Here is a 22194-nt window from a genome sequence, read left to right on the forward strand (position 1 = left end):
AAGGGAATGTATGACGGTATCAAGCAGGCTTTAGGTCCAATACAGGAGAAATCTGCTCCCTTCAAGTCTGCTACAGGCGTGATCATCCAGGACCGAGCACAGCAGATGGAACGCTGGGTGCAGCACTACTCTGAGCTATATTCTAGAGAGAATGCAGTAACTTAAGAGGCATTAAATAACATCGAGTGCCTGCCTGTCTTGGAAGAGCTGGACAGTGAACCAACTTCAGCAGAAATAAAAGCAGCCTTGGATTCCCTTGCCTCTGGCAAGGCACCTGGAAAGGATAACATCCCCGTTGAAGTTTTGAAGTGATGTAAAGAGATCATCACCACCGAGCTGTATGAATTCTTTTTGTCTTTGCTGGAGAGAAGGTGGAGTACCACAGGACATGAAGGATGCAAACATGGTCACATTGTATAAGAACAAAGGCGACAGGGGCGACTGCAATAACTACCGTGGTATCTCTCTTCTCAGCATTGTAGGGAAGCTGCTGGCCCGTGTTGTGCTGAAGAGACTCCACATGCTTGCGGACAGAGTCTATCCAGAATCATAGTGTGGATTTCGAGCTAATAGATCCACCACTGACATGGTATTTTCCCTCAGACAGTTGCAGGAGAAATGCAGGGAACAACAACAGCCACTCTTTGTGGCCTTCATAGCTCTCACAAAGGCCTTCGACTTGGTTAGCAAGGACGGCCTTTTTAAAATACTTCCCAAGATTGGATGTCCACCTCAACTCCTTAACATCATCAGATTCTTTCATGAGGGAATGAAGGGCACTGTAGTTTTTGATGGCTCAACATCAGATCCCTTTGACATCTGAAGCGGAGTGAAACAGGGCTGTGTCCTCGTGCCGACCCTGTTTGGGATCTTTTTTGCTGTCATGCAGAAGCAGGTCTTTGGAACTGCAACAGAAGGTGTCTATCTCCAGACTAGATCAGATGGAAAGCTCTTTAATCTCTCTAGATTGAGAGCAAAGACCAAAGTCCAACTGAAATGCATGCGTGACTTCCTCTTTGCCGATGATGCAGCCATTCTTGCCTACTCTGCTGAAGACCTCCAACAACTCATGAATCGTTTTAGCAAGGCCTGCCAAGACTTTGGACTAACTATCAGCCTGAAGAAAACACAAGTCATGGGCCAGGGCGTGGACTCACCTCCCTCTATTACTATCTCCATGCAAGAATTGGAGGTTGTTCATGAATTTTTGTACCTTGGCTCAACAATCTCTGACACTCTCTCCCTAGATGTCAAGCTGGATAAACGCATTGGGAAAGCAGCTACCATGTTCTCAAGACTCACCAATAGGGTATGGCTTAATAAGAAGTTGACGGCAAACACCAAAATCCAGGTCTGCAGCGAGTCCTGGACTCTCTATGCACGGCAGGAGAGGAAGCTGAACACCTTCCATATGCGTTGTCTCCGACACATTTTTGGTATCACCTGGCAGGACAAAGTTCCAAATAGAGTAGTCCTAGAACGAGCTGGAATTTTCAGCATGTATACATTATTGAAACAGCACCATCTACGTTGACTTCGGCATGTCGTGAGAATGACTGATGGTCGGATTCCAAAAGATCTCCTGTATGGAGAATTAGTGAAGGGAAGCCACCCCAGAGGGAGACCACAGCTGCAATACAAGGATATCTGCAAGCGGGATGTGAAGGCCTTAGGAATGGACCTCAACAGATGGGAAACCTTGACGTCTGAGCATCCAGCCTGGAGGCAGGTGGTGCATCATGGCCTCTCCCAATTTGAAGAGACACTTGTACAGCAGGCTGAGGCAAAGAGGCAGTCCCGAAACAAGCAAAACCAGGGAGCTGGACAGGGGACAGATTGAATTTGTCTTCAATGTGGAAGAGATTGTCACTCTCGAATCGGCCTTCTCAGCCTCACTAGACACTGTTCCAAGACCTCCATACAGAGCACATTACCATAGTCTCTTGAGACTGAAGGATGCCTACATGGAGGGGCAGATCCAGTCAATGGTGCTGGGGTCGTATCCATATTATCACTAATATTTTTCAGTCACAAGGTTCTTCTAATTCCTGTACTTCTTTTCCCATCTAAATGATAAGCAGTTCCAACTGACACATTTCATTTCCTGTTTGTATGACCAAAGTATGCTTTATTTCTTGGTCCTTGTTCTGTTGACTTAATACTTATTTGCAGGCCACCCCCTCAGTTCAGGACATTTTTAGCACTCCGTGACAAATTGACATGCTTTTCTTTTTTAAAAAACAATAGCCTGTTTTAAAGTCCACAACTGCATGCCATGAACGATTAATACGTAGCACTACATACTGCATATTTTGTGCCTTCGAGAGCAGCAACAAAGCTTCAATTTTCTTTACCCTGATATTCACACTTTCTGCATTCTCTACGTCTCCTTTCAAGATAAAAGTCTGTCTTGCTTTATAAAGAAAAGCCCGCTATTGAATCCACTCTCCGTTAACAGATAAAGGAGGGAGAACAGGGAGATACCCTGAAGTTGCAACTCCACGGTCAGCACTTGGACAGCAGCCTGAGAAGCAGCTGTCACCTGCCCCAAATCTCCAGCTATGGTGAGGTATATTACACAGCACGTTTATTAAACTTCTACTAATCATCTATAGTAGAAATTACTATTTCTGTATAAAAATTAAGAACAGATTCAACAGCTGTGCAAAGGATTTAGGACTGCTCTGTAAATCTTTCTGTGTGTGCAGAGAGCTCCACTGTTTGCAGACACCCTGTATTGCTCAGTCCAGTCTACAACACAGATCCAACTCAGAGGTTCTGCCCGCAGGCCCATCAGTCTACTGCTATTAACCATGGCAAGTTACACAAATCCTACATGGGCACCCTAGTGTTCCACTCCATAGCAAATTCAGATAGTATATAAGTTATCCATATGCTCTTTGAATTTGTTATACTGGCTGAGATATCAACTAAGGTAAAGGTTCCCCTTGACATTTTAGTCCAGTTGTGTCTGACTCTAGGGGGCGGTGCTCATCCCCGTCTCCAAGCCGTAGAGCCAGCGTTTGTCCATAGACAGTTTCCGTGGTCATGTGGCTAGCGCGACTAGACACGGAACACCGTTACCTTCCCACTGTGGTGGTACCTATTTATCTACTCGCATTTCTACATGCTTTCAAACTGCTATGTCGGCAGGAGCTGGGACTCACTCTGTTGTGTGGATTTGATCTTATGACTGATGGTCTTCTGACCTTGCAGCACAGAGGCTTCTGCGGTTTAACCCACAGCGCCACCATGTCCCCAAGATATTAACCACCAGATCCTAAATTAGTTGTGACTTAGGTTGAAATCCTATGCATATGAAACTGGCAGCAAGGGCCACTTAAATCAATGTGACTTATTTCAGAGTAAAGATGGATAAGATCAGGCTGTCGAACCTGTCAAAATTTATGGAATAAGTTAGGTACAACATTGCTTTCAGTATTAGCTGGATTAACACCATCATGGCTGCTGTCCCATGCATCCTTAAACAGGAGCATGTCCCAGGCATTCAGCATGCTCTGCCATGGATTGACTGTAAGTAGGAATTAAGTGTGAATTATCTTAATTGAGCAATCATTTGCCTTTGTATAAAATGAAATACAGGTAAATTTTCGTAATACTCTATAATACTGGGACTTTAGTACAGTATTATAGTCTCTTTCCAAGACACAGAAAAAGTAAATTCAAACTTAATTGCCAGAAGTTATTCTTCATAATAATTATGAAATACCAGTCCTTATCCCTTTTCCACATTAAACCAAAATGTGTGCCCTCACAAAGCAATCATCTGAAGCTTTACTCCGTCACTTACAGTTACAGGCTCACAAAACACCATAAGGACCTTGTATAATGTGAAGATATTTTACATCACACATAGGCAACAGCAGAGAGGCTCGGAATCATTTCCCACCACACCTAGATTTGCTATGGACTACACCAACCCTTCCTGGCCAAATGTGTAATTTTCCCTCCCTACCAACTGCTAGAACTGGGGCACTTATTGTAGAGGAATTCTCTTTCTCGCACATTTTTTTGGTGAGGTAACACTGGGACAGTGATGAGGGGCCCACACGCTGTTCTGTAATTCCCGATATCAAAGCACAATGCAAAAAAAGGGGGGGGGAATGGTTGGGGGTTTGAACAAAGGTGCTAACTCTAGACTTCTTCCTCTCCTGAAGAGAGACAGGGGGCCTTATTCGCTTTCTCTGAATCTGAGGAAGCCACAGAAGGTACATTGTGTCACCTTGAGCTGCCATCAAAACTCAACCCCTGCACTCTTAAGATCTATGAAATACTCAATATAAGAACACACACATGGAAACCCTGAAAGCTATCGTGTAGGAGAGGTAGAAAAGCAAAGAGCAAGAAGAGAGCCAGAAATAGTTCCTAGCGGTTTCCTGGTACATTTCTACCATTATGAGTCACCTGCAGCCCCATTCTGCATTGGGTTTCAGTGATGCAACCAGTACTGTATTTATATAAAACCACAGCCACCTGTTCATCAATCCAGAGAGGAAACATTTGCAGGTGTCTGTGAACACGGATTCTGTCGGCTGTGTAGGAGGCAAGACAGCACAGCCAATCGCCTGGTTTGCTTCAGCTCCATCAAGCAGCTAGGTGAACGACAGTGGTTTTGTTTTTGGCTTGACTTCTTGCAGAGCCCCCCCCCCCAAAAAGATGCCTCCTTCTATGCCACTGAGAAATCAACAGATAACCATGATGCCCTGCTTGTTTCAAAAATTAGAGTCTTCATTCAAAATTAGAGGTTGATCTTTGGCAGGGCTCTCCACAATGAATGGGTGCCAGAGAAGGAATATCACTCACACACACTCACAGGAACAAAACCTGCCATGCGTCTGTTTAAAAAAAAAAAAGATAAGACAATTCAACAAGACAAAGACTTCACTCCTGTACAAAACGTTGGGAGTTGTGACCCAGTGACATACAGGGAGAGGAGTCAACGGTCCAGTGTCCAAAGAGGTTGGTTTTCCTACTTCGGACCTCTGCCACACAGGCCCAAGGCAAAGGGCTGAAGAGAAGTCAGGAGAGCCCGGGTGGGTATCTACATCCAGGAGACCTAACTCTGGACTGAAGCTATGTTAGGAGGACAAGGGGCTTGGAGGAAAGAAGAGGGCTGATGACTTCACACAAAGGTCCTTCCTGGAAGATGCCTGCAACTAGATCTGAACCCTGGCCAAAAAGCTTTCTGATCCAATCACTAGGGAGGGGGCTAACCGCTCCCCAAGTCTGTCAGGAGGAAAGCAATGACGGAGGAGGAACCGTGTGCAGAACTCAACTTGAGGAGGAACAAGAAGATATTCTGCATCTGCCACAGGCCAGAAGTCTCCAGGCTTGGCTTTAATGGGAGCAGGAGAACGTTGGGGAGGGCACCAGGAGATGTCTGGAGAACATTTGCCTCTTAAGCCACCCACACTTTCTTCTTTTACTCAAGGCCAAGGCTTCTTTCCCACCTAAGCCAGCATGAAGAGTTGGGGGACTATTCTCTCTTCCCAACACATCCCGTTCTCAGTAAGGAACGGCTTTGACGGATTGGGCAGCGTTTCTCCATACCTGGCAACCACAAGACTGAAGAACAGAACAGATCCTGGCACCTACTCCTTGCCATCCATCATGCCCACCAGCCTCACAGGATGCATCCAGCCACACATCCTACAGGCCCAGGCTATTCCTACCCTACAGGGAACTTTAGGGCAGCTGTTCTAGCTAGCCGGGAGCAAGCAATAAAGACTCTGCTCCCAACAGTCCAACGTGAGTTGGGGCAGCCCCCAAATCCCGATTAGAGTTGTTGGCCACTGCCAGCTGAATCCACTTGAGAGTCTTGCTTTGACGATGGAGGATCTGCAGAGAAAAGGGAAAAGAAACTGGATATGAGAGATCCTGCAGTTCTAATTAGAGCCCTTGCTTCCTAGATGGGCCTTGCTCCTCGTCCACAGCTGTGGGGCAAAACAAACAGGAAATTGTAACCATAGTCAGGTTTCCCAGATTGACTATGATTGACATTTATAAGTATGTCAGTCATAGTCAATCTGGGAAACCTGACTATGGTTACAATAGATTTATAATAGATTAAGAACAAAATTCAGGGCTGATTTGCATTTCCTTTTGCATCATGTGATCCACAGGGGGAAAAATGTGAATCGGCCCATCCTAATCCTGGAGCATTTTGCATTTTTTTTTACCAATACAGTGTCATCCTCAGTCATGCTGCCTAATGGATGCCTGATCTCCAGCTACTAACAAGCCATGAGTGTTAGACGGATAGAGACAGGCCGAAATTCACAGCTGAACTTGATTTTTGCAACAGTGGAGGATCTGAATTATCCCTAGTTCTATGTTCTCAGCCAGGAAATCAGCTACTTTGTGCTGCAATTCAACACCAGTGGGAGGTCTCATGAAAGAGTCACACTTGAGTATCTGCTGTTCTTCAACTTCCCAATCAGAACTGGGACAGATGAGGTTATAGGTTTTTGGTCCTTTACTCCTTCTCTTTCCTCTCCCCCCTTTTGTAAAACCAGGCCTGAGGAAGGGACAAGTGACCCTGGAGATCTGCACAGAACTTTGGCCTAATACAGGTATCACCGTAATGTGTAATTTTGGACTTAATTTTGTTGGTCAGTAAGGTTGCCTCTAAGGGACCAGCAGTTCGAATCCACACGATTGTCCCCGCTCCTCCCAACCTAGCAGTTCGAAAGCAGTAGATATGCAAGTAGATACATAGGTATCACCATGGTGGGAAGGTAATGGCGTTCTGTGTCTAGTCACGCTGACCATATGCCCATGGAAACTGTCTTCGGACAAACACTGGCTCTATGGCTTGGAAACGGGAATGAGGACTGCACCCTAAAGTCGGACATGACTGGACAATAGTCAAGGGAAACTTTACCTTTACCTAAGGTTGCCTCTGTGTTCCACTTGTATATTACAAGAACTTTTCCAAAACTGGAAAAGTTCTTGTAATATACAAGTGCTATTCATGATTAGAAAATATTTGGAAAATATTGCATTTTTAAATACCTGCATTAGAGCATTAACAGTATCAAAGAAAAGGGATGATTTCATCAGCAGCTCCAGGTGTAGTCTTGATACTCTTTTTTTAAAACTTTGTGCCTTGCCACCCACCTTCTGAATATATTTAATGCAGCAAATACAATGGAAAAGGACCATTTTTAATTCAACGAGTATCTTATAATAGGGCTCTTTCATTTGCTTAACTTGTGAATCTATGCTTTCCTATGAACAAATGAAGTTTTTTTTAAAGAAAGGGAATGATACACTCATGTCCCACTCTCCACAGCAAAAAATATCCTATGTAGGATGTGCCACTCAGATTGTATTTCTGCATTACAAATACTCTGCCCAGTATATTACAGAAACACAAATGCATCAGTAGGTCTCTGCAATATCCATCTGCAATTATTTAAAAATGTCATTTCAGCAGCTTCTGCAACAATTGTGTTGATGAAGTGAGAGATAACAGGAAATGCAGGGCTACTGCTTAAAAAAACCCACAACAAGCTCTCTAGGTCTCTATCTCCCAGTCCAGTGTTCCTAGGCCTTTCTTACTATTGCTGCACAGACATGTAGCAATAGATATTGTGCAACAGCACAATTCAGGATTCCATAAGGCAAGTCAAAATATACGAGGCCCCAAATAAAAAAATTAGAACTTTGAATTTGGACCACAGATCAGCACTACATTTGGCACAGATGTAGCAGCTTTGCTAACCTTTCCTTGACACCAGTTGGATAACACCCATCTCGTCAAGTCTCTAAGTGGACTTTGATGGGAGAAAAGCAATGGGATGCCAAACCCCCACTTCTTCTTCAGAGACCAGAGGTAAATCAGCCTTCTTGCCAACTTGCCGCTTCTTTCTTCCAAAGTTTTTATTTTATTTATTTATTTACAATATTTTTGAAACCCACCTTACTCCTTAAAAGGACCCAAAGCTACTTAAGTTAACCTTATAGACTTATTTGTCAGAGTGATACCTACCAACTGTTTCTTCACTTATGATGCCAGTGGGGCTTTCAGATTGGGCTCCCATTTGCCCCCACTGCTGAGAGCGCAACACCACCATCTCCTCCAAGTTGTGCAGCACGGTCGTGGTGCCTTTGGGCGCGACCCGGGCTGGCTCCAAAGCTCTGCAAAGGGAGATTTCAGTGGTGACACAGCAGTAAGGCAGCAGCTCTAAAACATCCACAGTCTACTTCTCCTTAAACAGACAAAGGACTGTGTTGAAGTGAAGGGAGGATGGCTTATGCCAAATAAAGTCGTCTGATCGTCTTCCATAAGATACATAGCTTCCAGACTAATTATTATCATCATTATCCTCTTAGAACTGCAGAGTTGGAAGGGACCCAATAGATCATCAAGTCCATCTCCTATCAAGGAGGCACAGTGGGGAACTTGACTCCCCACCTCTGACTCTGCAACAAGAGACCTAAACCACTGAGCTATCCAGCAATTCTAATTCTCTTTAAAAAATAATAAAAAATAAGATGCATTTTCTCCCCAACCTCTCCTTAGCTGGAAAAAAAAAGGAGGCTGGAAATCAGATTGCACCAGTATGGAACAGAAGGTTTCTTACTGATCAGATCAGGGCACAGAGCCATCAGAATACTATCTGCAAATAGGCAATGCAGAAGTCAGGGAGTTGAGAATATGAAAATATTTGGAAAGGTTTCACACCTTTTGACAAGCCAAATCCACCCACCCAAATGCGGGGCTGGCTTATCACAGGGCTTGGCCAAGCCAAGCGCTAGTCCTCAGTTCCTTCCCAATGCCATACATTTGAGAAAGTGGGACTAGCAGCATCAGGGAAGACTGGATCAAGGCTTTGCGGGCTTTACTCTGAAATGCCTCTGCTGGGCTATCCCTGACTTTAGTTTCCCCACCTCCTTTTCAAGAGCTCATATATTTTTTCTTAGGGGGAGGGTTGGTAGAAAAGAAGGCGTGCATTCATCCAATGGAAGAAGTCGCAAAGTAATTTCCCATTTTTCCGAGCGTTCTCTGGGAAAACTAACAAATGCTAAGATGAGTCAGGGGACACTTATCCATCACTGCCCCAATCTCAAAAGAAAAAAAAAGGGGGGGGAAGATTCCTGGGTCATGGGTGCTTACCTGTCTGAGGAAACTATGCCTGTGTGGCTCATAGAGCGTCTTACCTAAAGCAGGTGATGGGGGAGACAATAATGCAGCAATGAGGGCACAAACATAATGCACACAAAGCAACAGTCTGTTATTCCATCCTCTACTACACAGGGAATAACTAGCAGCTCTTGTTCTATGTTCACAATTACACAGCCCTGTTGGACAAGAATCTTCACTTCTTCTCAGGAAATTAGCCTGACCTATTGGAGCTGATCTCTAGTTTCACCTTCCTTAGTTTTTCTTGTATGGCTGACGGTGCCACAGGATGTGGCTTTAGAATAGCAAAGATAACCCAAGGCCCAGTTTCTAGGCCAACTGAGTGCAAATAAGTCAGTAATGGCATGTCAGACAGAAGTAAGAAGGCACCCTCAGAAACTATGGCTGAAATACTGTTGCCCAGCTCAGTGACAGACTGCTGTCAACTAAAGCTTTCCTTTTGCAATTCTGGGATGTACACACCTTGCACATACTGTAATTCAGTTGTGTGTACCCAAAAGTCACAAAAATAATTCTTTATTCTGTAGCACCCTGATGGCTGAGGTCACTTCTCAGTTCACAGGTGAACTCTGTTCAACCAGATTTCAGCCACCATATGATACGGCATCATTCTCAAATTGGGGTGATGAGGACAGGTCTTCACAAATTTACAGTTGACTATAGCTCCCAGCTTTGAATACTGGCTGTGCTGGTCAGGGAAGCCCTGTAGTCCAATACAGGTCGCCAAGTTGGCAAAGCCTATGATATATCCTGTTTCCCTGAAAGTAAGACCTAACCTGAAAATAAGACCTAGTATGATTTGTCAGGATGCTCGTAATATAAGCCCTATCCCCAAAATAAGCCCCAGTTAAGTGAAACCCTGTGCCCCCACCATTGTGCAGCGACCAGAAGAAGATGACATGGCTGTATTTGAATAAATGTAGATTGTTTTACATGATTACCTTCTAGGCCCATATCAAGGTAGTGGTAATTCTTTTAAAACCTGAAATATGCTGGGAGAAATGTGCCTGACAGGACATGTGGCCCAGCGGATATTGCTGTACTACAGTTACCAGCATCCCTGGCTATTGGCCACAGAGGCTGGGGCTGAGAAGAGCTAGAGCCCCACTATCATCCCCCCCCCAAAAAAAACAACAAAAAAAGCAAAATGCTCCTCAGCCCTTACTTAAGGGCACACAGGCTGAAATCCTATTGCTAGTGTAGTAAGTTACAACCAGAGTAGGCTCATTTGAATCAATGGAACTCATTAAGGAGCTGTCTCATGAAATCCCCAATAATTCAATGCGCCTACTCTACTGCAACTTACTATACTAAGCAACACGATTTCAGTCAGTGGCTTGTGAACATCCTTTGTTTTGAAACTAAGCAGTAATGGCCTCATTTGAGTTTTGTTTTCTTTTTCAGAATTATGAAGCAAAGTCAAATAAATGTATATATGAGATTTCACCTATCAAAATTGCTTGTTAATAAGAATATACAAACATAACAATATATGTAATATATGCCATTTATATGGGATACAGGAAAGGTTCAGATGTCATGGCTTTTTGCAGTCTATAATCTTACTACTACTACTACTACAAATAACAACAATGTACCGTCAGGTCATTTCCAGAGATTTCCAGGTAGAAAATATTCAGAAGTGGTTTAGCATTCCTTTCTTCAGAGGTCACCCTGGGACTGTGCAGCTTGCCAAAGGCCACCCAGGCTGGCTTTTCTCCCAGGAGGCAGGGTGGAGAATCGAACTTCTAACCTCTGGCTCCATAGCCAGATACCTAAACCAGTGAGTGATATATCCAGACAGCACTTCTACATCATTCTGGTATTATTTTTATATATACTTCTCATGGCATACACAAAAATAATACCAAACCCTGCATGTTAGGGAAAATGTGTTTTTAAATGCTCTCTCATGAGTATCACTGTTCCAGGAGGTTCTGTCAAGAAGGGTGTAGTGGCAACACAATGGTGACTTCCTTTTTCCAGGGGTATTATAGGTATGTAAAGAGAGAACATAAAGAACATAAAAGTGAAAAATGAAGGAACAGACTCACCCGGTGGGAATGTGGCAACTTGGTGCCTACAAAATCTGAAGGCTGGGAAGCTGCCGAAGGCTGGTACAGCTCAGGAGCCAGACGAGTGTTTGCAAATTTCATACAGTCTTCGAGGGTGGAGATGAATTGGCTGCAAGTTGCCCTCAACAAAGAGGAGGCTTCATTCATCTTCTGAGGGAAGCCAAGAACAGGAAAAAAGGATGAACAGGAACCAATGCCTATCTCCTGAGGTAACTCCTCAGAGACACAGTTCTAGGCGGTCTTCTAACGTGAATGAATATATTAGCATTGGAATGCTAATATGTTCAAAATATTTATTTATTTATTTATTTATTTATTTATTTATTTATTTATTTATTTATTTATTTATTTATTTATTTATTTAATTAATTAATTTATAGCCCGCCCATCTAGTCATACCGACTACTCTGGGCAGGTAACAACATATATAGCAAATACAGTTTAAAATAATAACAATATATTACTAAAAAACACAGTGATCCAGAAGGGAGAAAGCATAAAAAACAAAATCAGACAGTGGATGGAGGAAAGGCTTGCTTCAACAGCCAGGTTTTCAGTTGCCATTTGAAGGTGCCCAGGGAAGGGGCCATGCAAATCTCAGGAGGGAGGCTATTCCAAAGACGAGGAGCCTCCATCCTTCCTCCATTTAACCACTTCATCAAGGTGCAACTTAGTTCCAAGTATCTATGGACATAATTAAGGGTCTTTGGAAATCTGGATTATGGGCCATGCTGTTTTCCTTAACTCAAAGAGTTGGCACAATTATTGGATGTGCTCCCTAGGGATTCCCTCCAGTGACCAGAGGTAGACCATCTCTACCTTATGGGGATACATCCAGGAGAGAAATTTTCTCTGTTCTGTTACTCATGGATGCACACATATAGTAGATGTTTGCTTTTGAAAGCTGCTCCCACCTGAATGTCAAGAGGAGAGCCGTTGTCTTGAGGGTGTGTCGCATCCTGTACAGCTAAGACTTGCTGGGTTAGAACATCGCAATACAGACGCAGTTCAGACAGTTTCCTCCCAAGGGACTCCTGGCTCAGGTCCAGATCTGAGGAGGACAAGCAAGTGCAGCAAAACACAGGTTTACACAAGCAATCACAGGAAATTTAATATCACATATAGGGAGACACTCTTCCCTCTACTTAGGGAAGAACAGAGCCTTGGTTAACAGATGAGTGCAAAGAAATTCTGGTTTAGAGCAGAAAGCAAGGACAATGCGCTAAAATGTTTGGGATACAGAAACATGGCACAGCATTTTTGCCAACTGGAACTCTTGGAAGAAATGATGTCTGTTCCAACTGAGAGGACAAAGGATTTCGCTCCATGTACCATTAACACCTCCTAGTGGATTTTCACAGATTTCAAAAGGGAAAGCTTTTTTAGTGGAACTACTGTAACCCTGAAAAACATAACCATCATCAAAATGCTTCATTTTCATTCAAAGTATGCTAGCTCATTGCATTTTTCCTGTTCAAGAGGTCTGATCTGGCCATGGCGACACACGCCTTAGTTACTCCCAGCTGGATTACTGTAACATGCATTACATGGAACTGTCTTTGGAAAGGGTTTGGAAACCTCAGTCAGTCTAAAATACTGCAGCCAGATTATTAACTGGGACTGGTTAGAGCGATCACATAACCTCCCTGTTACAGCAGCTCCAGTGGTTGCTGGTTTTAACCTGTAAAGCCTGATTTTATTTATTTATTCAACTTTTATACCACCCATGTGGTATAAAATTTGAATTGCCCAGGCAAGGACATTCTGGGCAATTTACAACACAATTAAACAGTGACACTTAAAAAACACACACACAACAGTTTGGATCCAAGCTATCTCAAAGATCGCATCTCCCATTATGAGCCTGTTAAATAGCAATGTTAAAATAATGAGAAGCCTTTCTCTCAGTCCCACCACATTCAGAGGTATGTTGGCGCACTCAGACTCTGGAACCCCTTTCACAGGGTGCTCAGCTGGCCCCATTTTTGCTGTCCTTCTGCAGACCTTTCTCTTCAAATAAGCTTTTCCTTAGTGATTGGGACCCTATCTGAGATGGGTTTTTAAATGGCATATTATATACCCTGTTACTTTGAATCTTTTTTTGGTATTGATTTTGTTTACTATTTTTAATGTGGCATTTGTTTCTTTTTAATAGCTGCATACTTGCCATTTTTAACTTTTAAATGTTGTCTTTTAATAATGTAAGTCATCTTGGGCTGACACTATTAAAAGAAAAATATTTAACAAACAAGAACCTCATTTTCTGTTTTTAAGGAGAAAAATGGGATAAAAATATTTTAAATAAATAAATTAAATAAATCCTGAAAGTTCAGGACACCCAACAAATACAGGCATATCTCAGTTTATGAAATTAATGCATTCTACAGGATGTTACGTAAAGGGAAAAATTCGTAAGCAGAAACACGGATTGCCATAAGAACCAGGGCGGAGCTACAAACATCCAGACTTGCTATATAGAGGCTAATGGGCAGCAAGACCACCCCTCCAATGAAGCACTGTCCCTCCCAGAGAACACTGGGCCGTTTCCTTCTTGCTGAAATGAGCAAAATAGCACTGGAAACACGGTACAATACATGAATAAGGGCAGGTACTATGTGGATTTTTGGTTTTGGCTGCATCTCCCAGATTTCGGCCTGGGGGAAGTCCTGTTGAATTTTGGGAGCAGCACTCCAAATGAAAGGAAAATCCTATGCCTACAGTGATGCTCCACTGACACGAACCTCATTTTCTCTTTTCAGCAAGAAATGAAGATGAGGAAAGTGACAGAAAAGAAGAAAAAGAGAGGAGAGAACTCTGAAGTACACAGAGATAAAGAAATATAGGGAAATGTCTATGAGGGAAGAAGAAGAAGAAATAGCCATGAAAATATGGTCAGTTTAAGCCATTATGATATACTTTGAGTAGCAGGCACATAGGTCTTAGATGGGCAAGATATGCATTCATAAATAAATAAATAAGCATCATTAATTAATTACTGTCATTTGTAGGCCTTCTTTCTCCCAATGAGAGAGAGAGAGACTCAAGGCAGCTCACAATGTTGAAACAAGTAGGATTAAAAACACAACAAATTATGCATTGAAAAGGAATTAAACCATAATAATAACTGAAAAAAAAGTTAAATGATTACAAACATTTACAACTTTAAAAACATACTGGCTAAGCTAAAAAGCAGTGTGCAAGACCCAATTATTAAAAGCCTGTTATTTACATTTGCTTTTCTCCTACAAGCTGGTTTACAATTCAGTGCTAAACAAGGGGCTACAAAGAGAGCTGTGGCCAGAGGCGGAGTGATTAAGGACCCATGGAGTGGCAAAAGCTATCGGCTCAGATAAGGTCAAGCAATCTTAAAGGGCTAAACATGCCCAGCATGTTTGCAAAGGAGGTGGGACAGCAAGGCACCTCGTTGTAATCCCAACTTGCTAGAGTCCCCACCCAACAACTTGCCAGCAATAATGCCAACACCCTCCCGAATCCCAGCCTCACAACGCCATCTCTTTCAGACCTTGGGTTTCCCAAACTCTCTACCGTCTCCTTAGCATATAGTCATTTCCAAAGAACCAACCTTTCTCTTTCTGGCTCCTGCTGTCCCCAAGGCAGGCCTTGGAGCTGCCCAAAGCCACCAGCCATTTCTGTCTTTCTGCAGCACCTCTAGCCTTCAGGTAGAAGTACTGCTCGCCTGGGATGACCAGCTCCATACGGGTAGGGTCAGTGGTGTGCACTAGGGGAAAAAAACAGAACAGAGTGAAGGTTGACAATACACACCTTCTCTCTCTCTCTCCCTCCCTCCTTCCCTCCCTCTGTGTGTGTATGTGAGAGAGAGAGAGAAAGAGAGAGAGAGAGAGAGAAGACTCACTGCTTCCCAACAGAAATCCCAGCCTTTCCCAGGATAAAGCACTAATCACAGCTCTTCAAGAGGCTACACGGGACTTGCAAACTGGCCTCCAAAGGATGTGCCTGGAATGGCACTCAGGCCAGCATTGCAAGCAGGAAGCTGGCCCGTATCTTACAGGTGCAGGCCATTAATTTAAAAGACTCTGGCCTATTAGAAAATGGGGTGTGGGTGGGGAGAAAGGTAATCCCTGCAGCCCCAGGGATCAGTCCAACCCACCCTTGAGCTCACAGGGGCTGCACCCTATATTCTGGTGCTGAAATTCAGTGCTACCAGGGGAGGGGGGAAAAGCAAGGTGTTTGTCCCCCATGTGCTTTACAAAGAGAAGGACATGCAGTCCCAGAAGAATAAACCTGCTTGTAAACAAGATGCACTGGGAGCAGCTACCTTGTTTAAGCTAAAACAGAACACTTTAAAGTGAAATCGCCACTCCCATGGCCTCTGCATTGCTAAATTTCAACAGCAAAATTGCCGTCGGCACTTACAGTGGACCCTCTGAGGTAAAAAAAAATGTGCAGAGAGACCTACCTGGTCTATGTGTTGCCCACCTGATTTTAGGGCAAAGACACCCCGTGGCAAAGCTTACACAATCAGAGACAGTGGGTGGTGGTCTCAGGAAGCAGGTTCTGGGTGGCAGAGAAGGGATGCTGGGAAAACACAGCTCTGGATGTGCCCTCTGGTGTGCTCTCCCCCTTTATCATTAGTAGTGGGAGTCAATGCCCAGTTTAGTCCATTTATTTTTGTAGAGCTGGGGAGCAGCTAGAGGGCTCCTGCTTGCATTTTGCCCTAGGCGTTGGTTCACCAGATTAAAAAGAAAGAACAGGGTCTCTCTCTCTCTCTCTTTAAAAAATCTGGCCACCCTCCTAAGCAGCAAATTTGTTTTGCCCCTGGGAGAATTACCAGCAGAATGGAGTGAGGGTGGGGGGGGCACCCAGATGCTAGAAAATATATATATTTTAGGCCCAGATGTTTAGAGAGACAAAAAACAAACAACAAACAAAAACCCTTCATCAGGAGTGTTATAAACAATGCACACAGAAAATGGGACAATATTAACAAAACAAGTAGAATACATTCTCATATTTGACAGAGCAATGGAAGAGTGGCGGCTGGGCAACTTTAGCTGAAAACCTACTAAAATCTAAATCCCTCTCTACAGACATTTTCATTTTTTCTGGGGTTAAAAGAATGTTGAGAGATTGGCTCTATAAATTGGATGACGACCAGGACCTGGCCTTAATCCACTCTTCAGGTTTCTCTCACTGGTACCGTCTGTTGAAAACAAAGCACTCAAGGGCGCAATACTTACATACACTTACTTTTGCCTCCTTGAGACCAGCTTTCACAGAACTCCGCTTCCAAACCATGCCAACTGCTGTCTTAGATGGCAGGTATATGAGTGTCCCTAAACATCTAAGGCTGTGTATCTGCGGAGCAGGTGAGATAGAGGATGTTCTCTATTATTTACTCTATTGTCAGCTATGTCAGAACCCCCGAGAAAAGCTCCTGGGTAACATTTTGGCTGCTCTACAGGAGGAAAGCCCTCAGATAAAGGTGGTCAGGTTACTCTTGGACTGTGACCCTTATGCTACACATAGAACAACGCTGTTCGCAAAAGTGGCCAGAAATATTCAAGCTAATTTTCTGAAAGCCACTGCGATCAATTGTGTGGGAGATTCCCAGATATGAAGGATCTCTTATTATTTTATATGTCTTTGATTTTATCATGGTTTTATTTGACAATTTCTGTATTTTAAACAATTGTGACGGCTTTTATCATGTTTTTATTTGACCATTTCTGTATTTAAACAATTGTGACGGCTTTTAGTCAATACAATAAACTTGAACTGACATTCTCATATTTTCATACTAAACAAATAATAAACAAAAATTCAGTAATCAATATAACAGAGAACCTTTTTGCTAAAGTACAAAGCAAAGTATGTAACAAAATTAATAAAAATAAAAGATACAACTGTAGAAAACAGAAAACTGTGAAATTTTAATAGTAAAGTTCAGATGTTATTTAAAAAAACCTTCTCACTAAGGCAAGGTAAATGATACCTTACAAGAAAGCTAGAAAAGGGCAAACGAACACTACCTTTTGACCTCTACAGTCCTTTATCAGGCTGCATCTAAAACAAGCATCGCTTTGTGATTTTTTGAATGCTCTAAGAAAGGTGTCACCTAGTCTTGCCCTTGGCTTGTGTACAAGCAGCATGAAGCTTTTTTAACTTTTTCTGGAGGGAAGAGATATTGCAGCAAAAAAAAAAAAAAAAAAAAAAAAGCAACCAAAATAAAATCTTTCAGATCAGCTCAAATCGATGTGTGAATGTGTTCTCCCATGAATCTTTTCAAAGCACTGCCTTCTCACATGGAACACTTCATGACAGAAACCACAGAGTACTACAGCTTATAATTTAAAAAGAAATATATAGAACCCATAATCAATGGGACTGAACAGACTGTATCCTGTTGGTGCATTCAGAGGTACAACACTCCTATGGGCTGTCCAATAGGGTTGAAAATATGTGGAGGGGAATCTTATCAGCAGCATTTGTAAAGGTAAATGGTGGTACATTTTACAGAAGGTTGCCTACCATTCCTGATGTGTGCTACCGGAAAAGTACAGCACAAGACAGTCAAGCTGCTGATAAGGAGGAAGCTGCCTATACAGTTTAACACCAAAAGACCACAAATAGGAAATACATTCCCTCACTTTCCTATGGCAATGCAGATTTCCAAGCAGATCTTTTGCTGTCCTCTTTATCGTACCTCTGTATGTTCCACCTACCTCTTTTAGAATTCAAAACTACAAGGTGGGGGGGGGCTTTACACTAGTAAGGGCTGATACCATTTTTCCCCATTTTACTAACTATAAATATTATACCTACTAGACATTTTTTTCTCTCCAGCATTTTGTTTTATTGGTGGCATCTGACAGCACAGGCAATTGTTTTTAGCTAAGACAAACATTTCATTTCAAAAGCTTATTTGAGAAGGAATAGCTACAAAATTTCATGCCCATGCTGTTGGAAGCAACTGACTGGTTCTTTTCTGTTTGTTTTGTTTTGTTTGGGCAATTGAGATGCTTCAGTGTTTTAAAATTAGTATTTTAGGGAGCTTTCAAACTGCTTACTTTCTGACAGTTCTTGGTGTAAGAATTACTGTATTTCCTAATACAATTTGACTTTATCTGATGCTACTCTTTTGATACAGCTTTATAGCTCTCATTTTAGTCAAGTATTCATTTAACTGCTTAGATAGCTCAATGAATTAGGCACCTGGCTGCAGAGCCAAAGGTTGGGAGTTCAATTCCCCCAGTGGGCATCCCAGAAGAGACAGCCTATGTAGCCTTGGGCAAGCTGCACAGTCCCAGGATGCTCCCAGAAGAAGGGCATGGTAAACCAATTCTGAGTATTCTCTACCTGGAAAAGGGTCAGAATTGGCTTGATGGTACATAGTTGTTGTTGTTATTATTATACATTTAGCTTGAGATGATATACTTTGTAACATACTCTTAATATCCCATTTGCTATATGCATATGTTGATACAGTGGTGCCTTGCTTAACGGGCGCTCCATTTAGCGATGAAATCGTTTAGCGATGACTTTTTCGGAGCGTTTTTGCGCTTCGTTTAGTGATGGTCCCTATGGGCGATTTTCACTTAGCGATGGTTGGGACCATGCTTTGCATAGCAATTACATTTTGGGTCCCCTGTTTCGCTTAACGATGGTTTAAACAGACTCATGTTTGCTGTTTTTTAAATGTTTTTCTGTTATTTATAAAGTTAAAGTTTACTGTTTAAAATGTTTGAAATCATAAAGTGCACTTAATAAACCCTTTGTTAAACTAATTTGACTTTGTTCTGACTCTTTTTTAATTTGTTGTTGTATTTTTCCCCCATTGAGATGCATTGAATAGGTTTCAATGCATTTCAATTGGGGAACCGCGTTTCGCTTAGCAATGTCTCCTATGGCGATTTTCGCTTAAGGAAGGCAATTCATTTCTATTGGAACGGATTATCCAGTTTTCAATGCATTTAAATGGGAAACCGTGTTTCGCTTAGCGATGAAATCGCTTAGCAGCGATTTTTTTGGAATGAATTAACATCGCTAAGCGAGGCACCACTGTATATTTAGAGTGTTCAGTAAGAAATAGATTTTCCAAAATATCTTGGCCTGGAATAAATATATTTTCCAGCCATTGGAATGTTTGTCCCAGACTAACACTTCGGGATATTTCCAAACACTACCTAGAGATTGTAGTATTCCCCTCTTCCAGCATCCTTAGAAAAGTCATTTCCAACCCTAGGCAAGGAAAGGTATACACCTGCACATGTGTACGTGTGTGTGTAGGCATTTGTGCATAGACAGCCCCTTTCACATTGAAATTTTGATTCAGAGCTTCCAGAAATGAAGAAACTGTAAAGAAAAATAACAGAGCAGATCACAGTGTGATCTACTGAAGGGAAAGGAGTAGAGAAGCCTAGATACCCATGTGGGAAGAAAGAAGGTAACGCTGTTGGGAGGAAGCAGAAGGGAACACACATGCCAGAATGAATTGAGGAGTTGGATAGGAAGAAATAGAACAGATTTGGCATTTCATCTACCAGGATGTCACAAGAATCATCACTCCAGCACATTGTCAAACAGCCTCACCTTTAATCTCACACACTGCCATCTTGATACTGCCTTTGCTACCTTTGCCCACATCATCCTGAGAATCATAATAGGAAAGGATGCCATTCTCTAATACAAAGTACCGTGGCTGCCAACCTGGAGCAGGAGGAAGAAAAAGAAATGCAATTTTTGTTTGTGATGAGCCAAGCATTTTTGTATGTAGTTGACTAGGAAAATAAAAAATTGTATTCCCTGTATAATGAGAAATGTGGTTCAGCTCTCTTTAGCCTCAGTTGGAAAATAAACTCTGCCTTCTGCACTTTCTGGGCTGAATTATACCAAAACAATTAAAAGGGGTGGTGGTAATCTATTATATAGAAATATAACAGAACAATGATTTTAAGATACGTTACAAATTAAGCTCATATGAAGCAGGTGGAAAAAAGGACTGGATTAACAAATATTTTGTAATCCAAAAATCCATGATGGGAATATAGTATTGATTACATGGGTTATTTTTCAAATAAGCTTTTTTAAAATGATTGTTTAAGCTTATAAATATATTTCAGCAGAAGCCTCTGCAGCCTCAATAGATAGATCTCCACCCTGGAATATCTGAACATAGAACAAAAGAACAGAAAATCTCACTTGAAGACTACTCAGATTTTGGTTGCCTTGATGCCTTTCAGAGTCTGCCTCCATCACAGTTGAGGGACGAAATACATAATCTGATTCCTGGAGCAGAGCGGAAAACAGTAGCCAGAATCCTACTGTCAATTTATATTTGTGCAAGCTAGTATAAGTGCTGATAGCAAATTGTTGCTCATTAACAAGATGAAGGTTGCATTCATAGGCAGGAACAGGAATATAAGCAGCACTTCATTAATCAGTAGCAGTCTGCTACCAAAACTTATGTGATTTCCCTTATGTAACCCTTTCCAAAGCTTTCTAGGTAGAGACTACTAAGGTTTATCCCTTTCTTCTTCCAAGGGTGCCCTGGAGTTTACCAAAGTCTTCACAAGTTGGCTCTTCTCCTAAGTGGCATAGTCAAGAATCAAATTCTCAGCCTCTGGCTTAACAGATACATAACTCACAGAGTTATACATTACTAAACAGAAATGCCTCTCTCTTTCTCTGTTGCTATTGAACCTCTATTCACTATTAACACAACACTAGATGCCACCCAGATCATCCAAATTCCTGAACATAGTGTTTACAATCTAAATAACATGTATTCTGACGAGTAATCTACTAAGTGTCAAGAGAAAGCTTTTCTCATCATGCTGGCAATAAATTGGCAAACATACCTGTTACCTGCTGTTTCTCTTTTCATGACTATCATGACTCATCCTACTACAAATGAGAAACCACCTCAAGCTTTGACATTCATGGGTCTTGGAGGATAAGGGCGAAAGACCCCTGTTTGAATCACACAGCTCATTTTTCAAAAGGAAGGGCCCAGAGGGGGTGGGGACCCACATTTTTGGGGCCCTGAAGTTTGACCTGTTATGGGGTTCCCTTCACAACCAGCAACAAGATCTGGGTAACCACTGTAATCTTCTTTAATATTCTTTAGTTGGTCTACAACTGATCATCACGAATTTCTTAAAAATGTGGACTAAAGTCACTTCTGGGCCCCCTCCTGGATTCTGAAGCTTAAGCTTCATGAGTTTTATGGTAGATCCGCCCTTGGGGGGGTGTCACATATGCTCCCAAACTTTGTGGCAAAAACAATACAGAATGTTCGGCCCTAAAGGCTGCCTGACAGGGACGTATTAAGGAGGCACCGTTTAGCCTTTCCTTGCATCTCCGAGAAGAAAGCTGCACCTGTTGAACTTCTGCCGGTTACATAACGGTTAAAAGCTGCCGCCGTGCTGCCAATAAAAAGATGCCAGCCCTCACAGTCCCGGTATAGTAAGAGAAAGCACCGGTGCCCCTGGGTCACTTAGAAGCAATGAAGAAGAAAAGTGCTGGACGCGGGGGGGGGGGAAGAGAGGCTAGTGGGAGAAAAGGTACCAGGACTCCTGGGGTTCTGCCCCCACCTCTGGAACGTGGCGATTATGGAAGGTGCCTGGCATGGGTGTGGGCTGTGGGGCAAGAGAGCCTACGGGCGAGGAAATGGGGGGGGGCTGCTAAAGCCAGGTCCCCACCCCCACCCCCGCTCCCGAAGCACGACCCGAAGGAGGACTCCGGCTTACCCGAAAGATAGTTGGTCCATTTCAGCAGCGCTCCCTCCATCACCAACGCGGCTCACAGAGACCGGCGGGGCACCGAGCTGAGCCAATGAGGGCTCTCCGCCGGGGAGACGCGGCCAATCACAGGGGGAGCACCAACCCAGAAAACGGAGTGGGAGAAAGGGAAGAAGAAAGGATTGGACGCCCAGAGGGTCGGGAAGGGAAAAGGGGAGGAACCAATGAA

The 22194-nt window shown here is 42.8% G+C and overlaps 1 protein-coding gene across 1 annotated transcript; it reads right to left on the reverse strand.

The window, feature by feature from the left end:
• Positions 1 to 4728: 4728 nt before the first annotated feature.
• On the reverse strand, positions 4729 to 22152 carry LOC110074407 (pleckstrin homology domain-containing family A member 3). Its single transcript, XM_020784544.3, has 8 exons — positions 21975 to 22152; positions 19816 to 19932; positions 14828 to 14983; positions 12159 to 12295; positions 11224 to 11394; positions 9143 to 9186; positions 8015 to 8163; positions 4729 to 5859 (listed from the first exon to the last, which is right to left on the reverse strand). The coding sequence occupies exons 1-8, from the start codon at positions 22012 to 22014 to the stop codon at positions 5798 to 5800; spliced, it is 876 nt and encodes a 291-aa protein (XP_020640203.3). The 5' UTR covers positions 22015 to 22152; the 3' UTR covers positions 4729 to 5797.
• Positions 22153 to 22194: the final 42 nt, after the last annotated feature.

This window comes from Pogona vitticeps, chromosome 2, assembly GCF_051106095.1.
Source record: "Pogona vitticeps strain Pit_001003342236 chromosome 2, PviZW2.1, whole genome shotgun sequence".
In the NCBI taxonomy this organism is placed as follows: domain Eukaryota; kingdom Metazoa; phylum Chordata; class Lepidosauria; order Squamata; family Agamidae; genus Pogona; species Pogona vitticeps.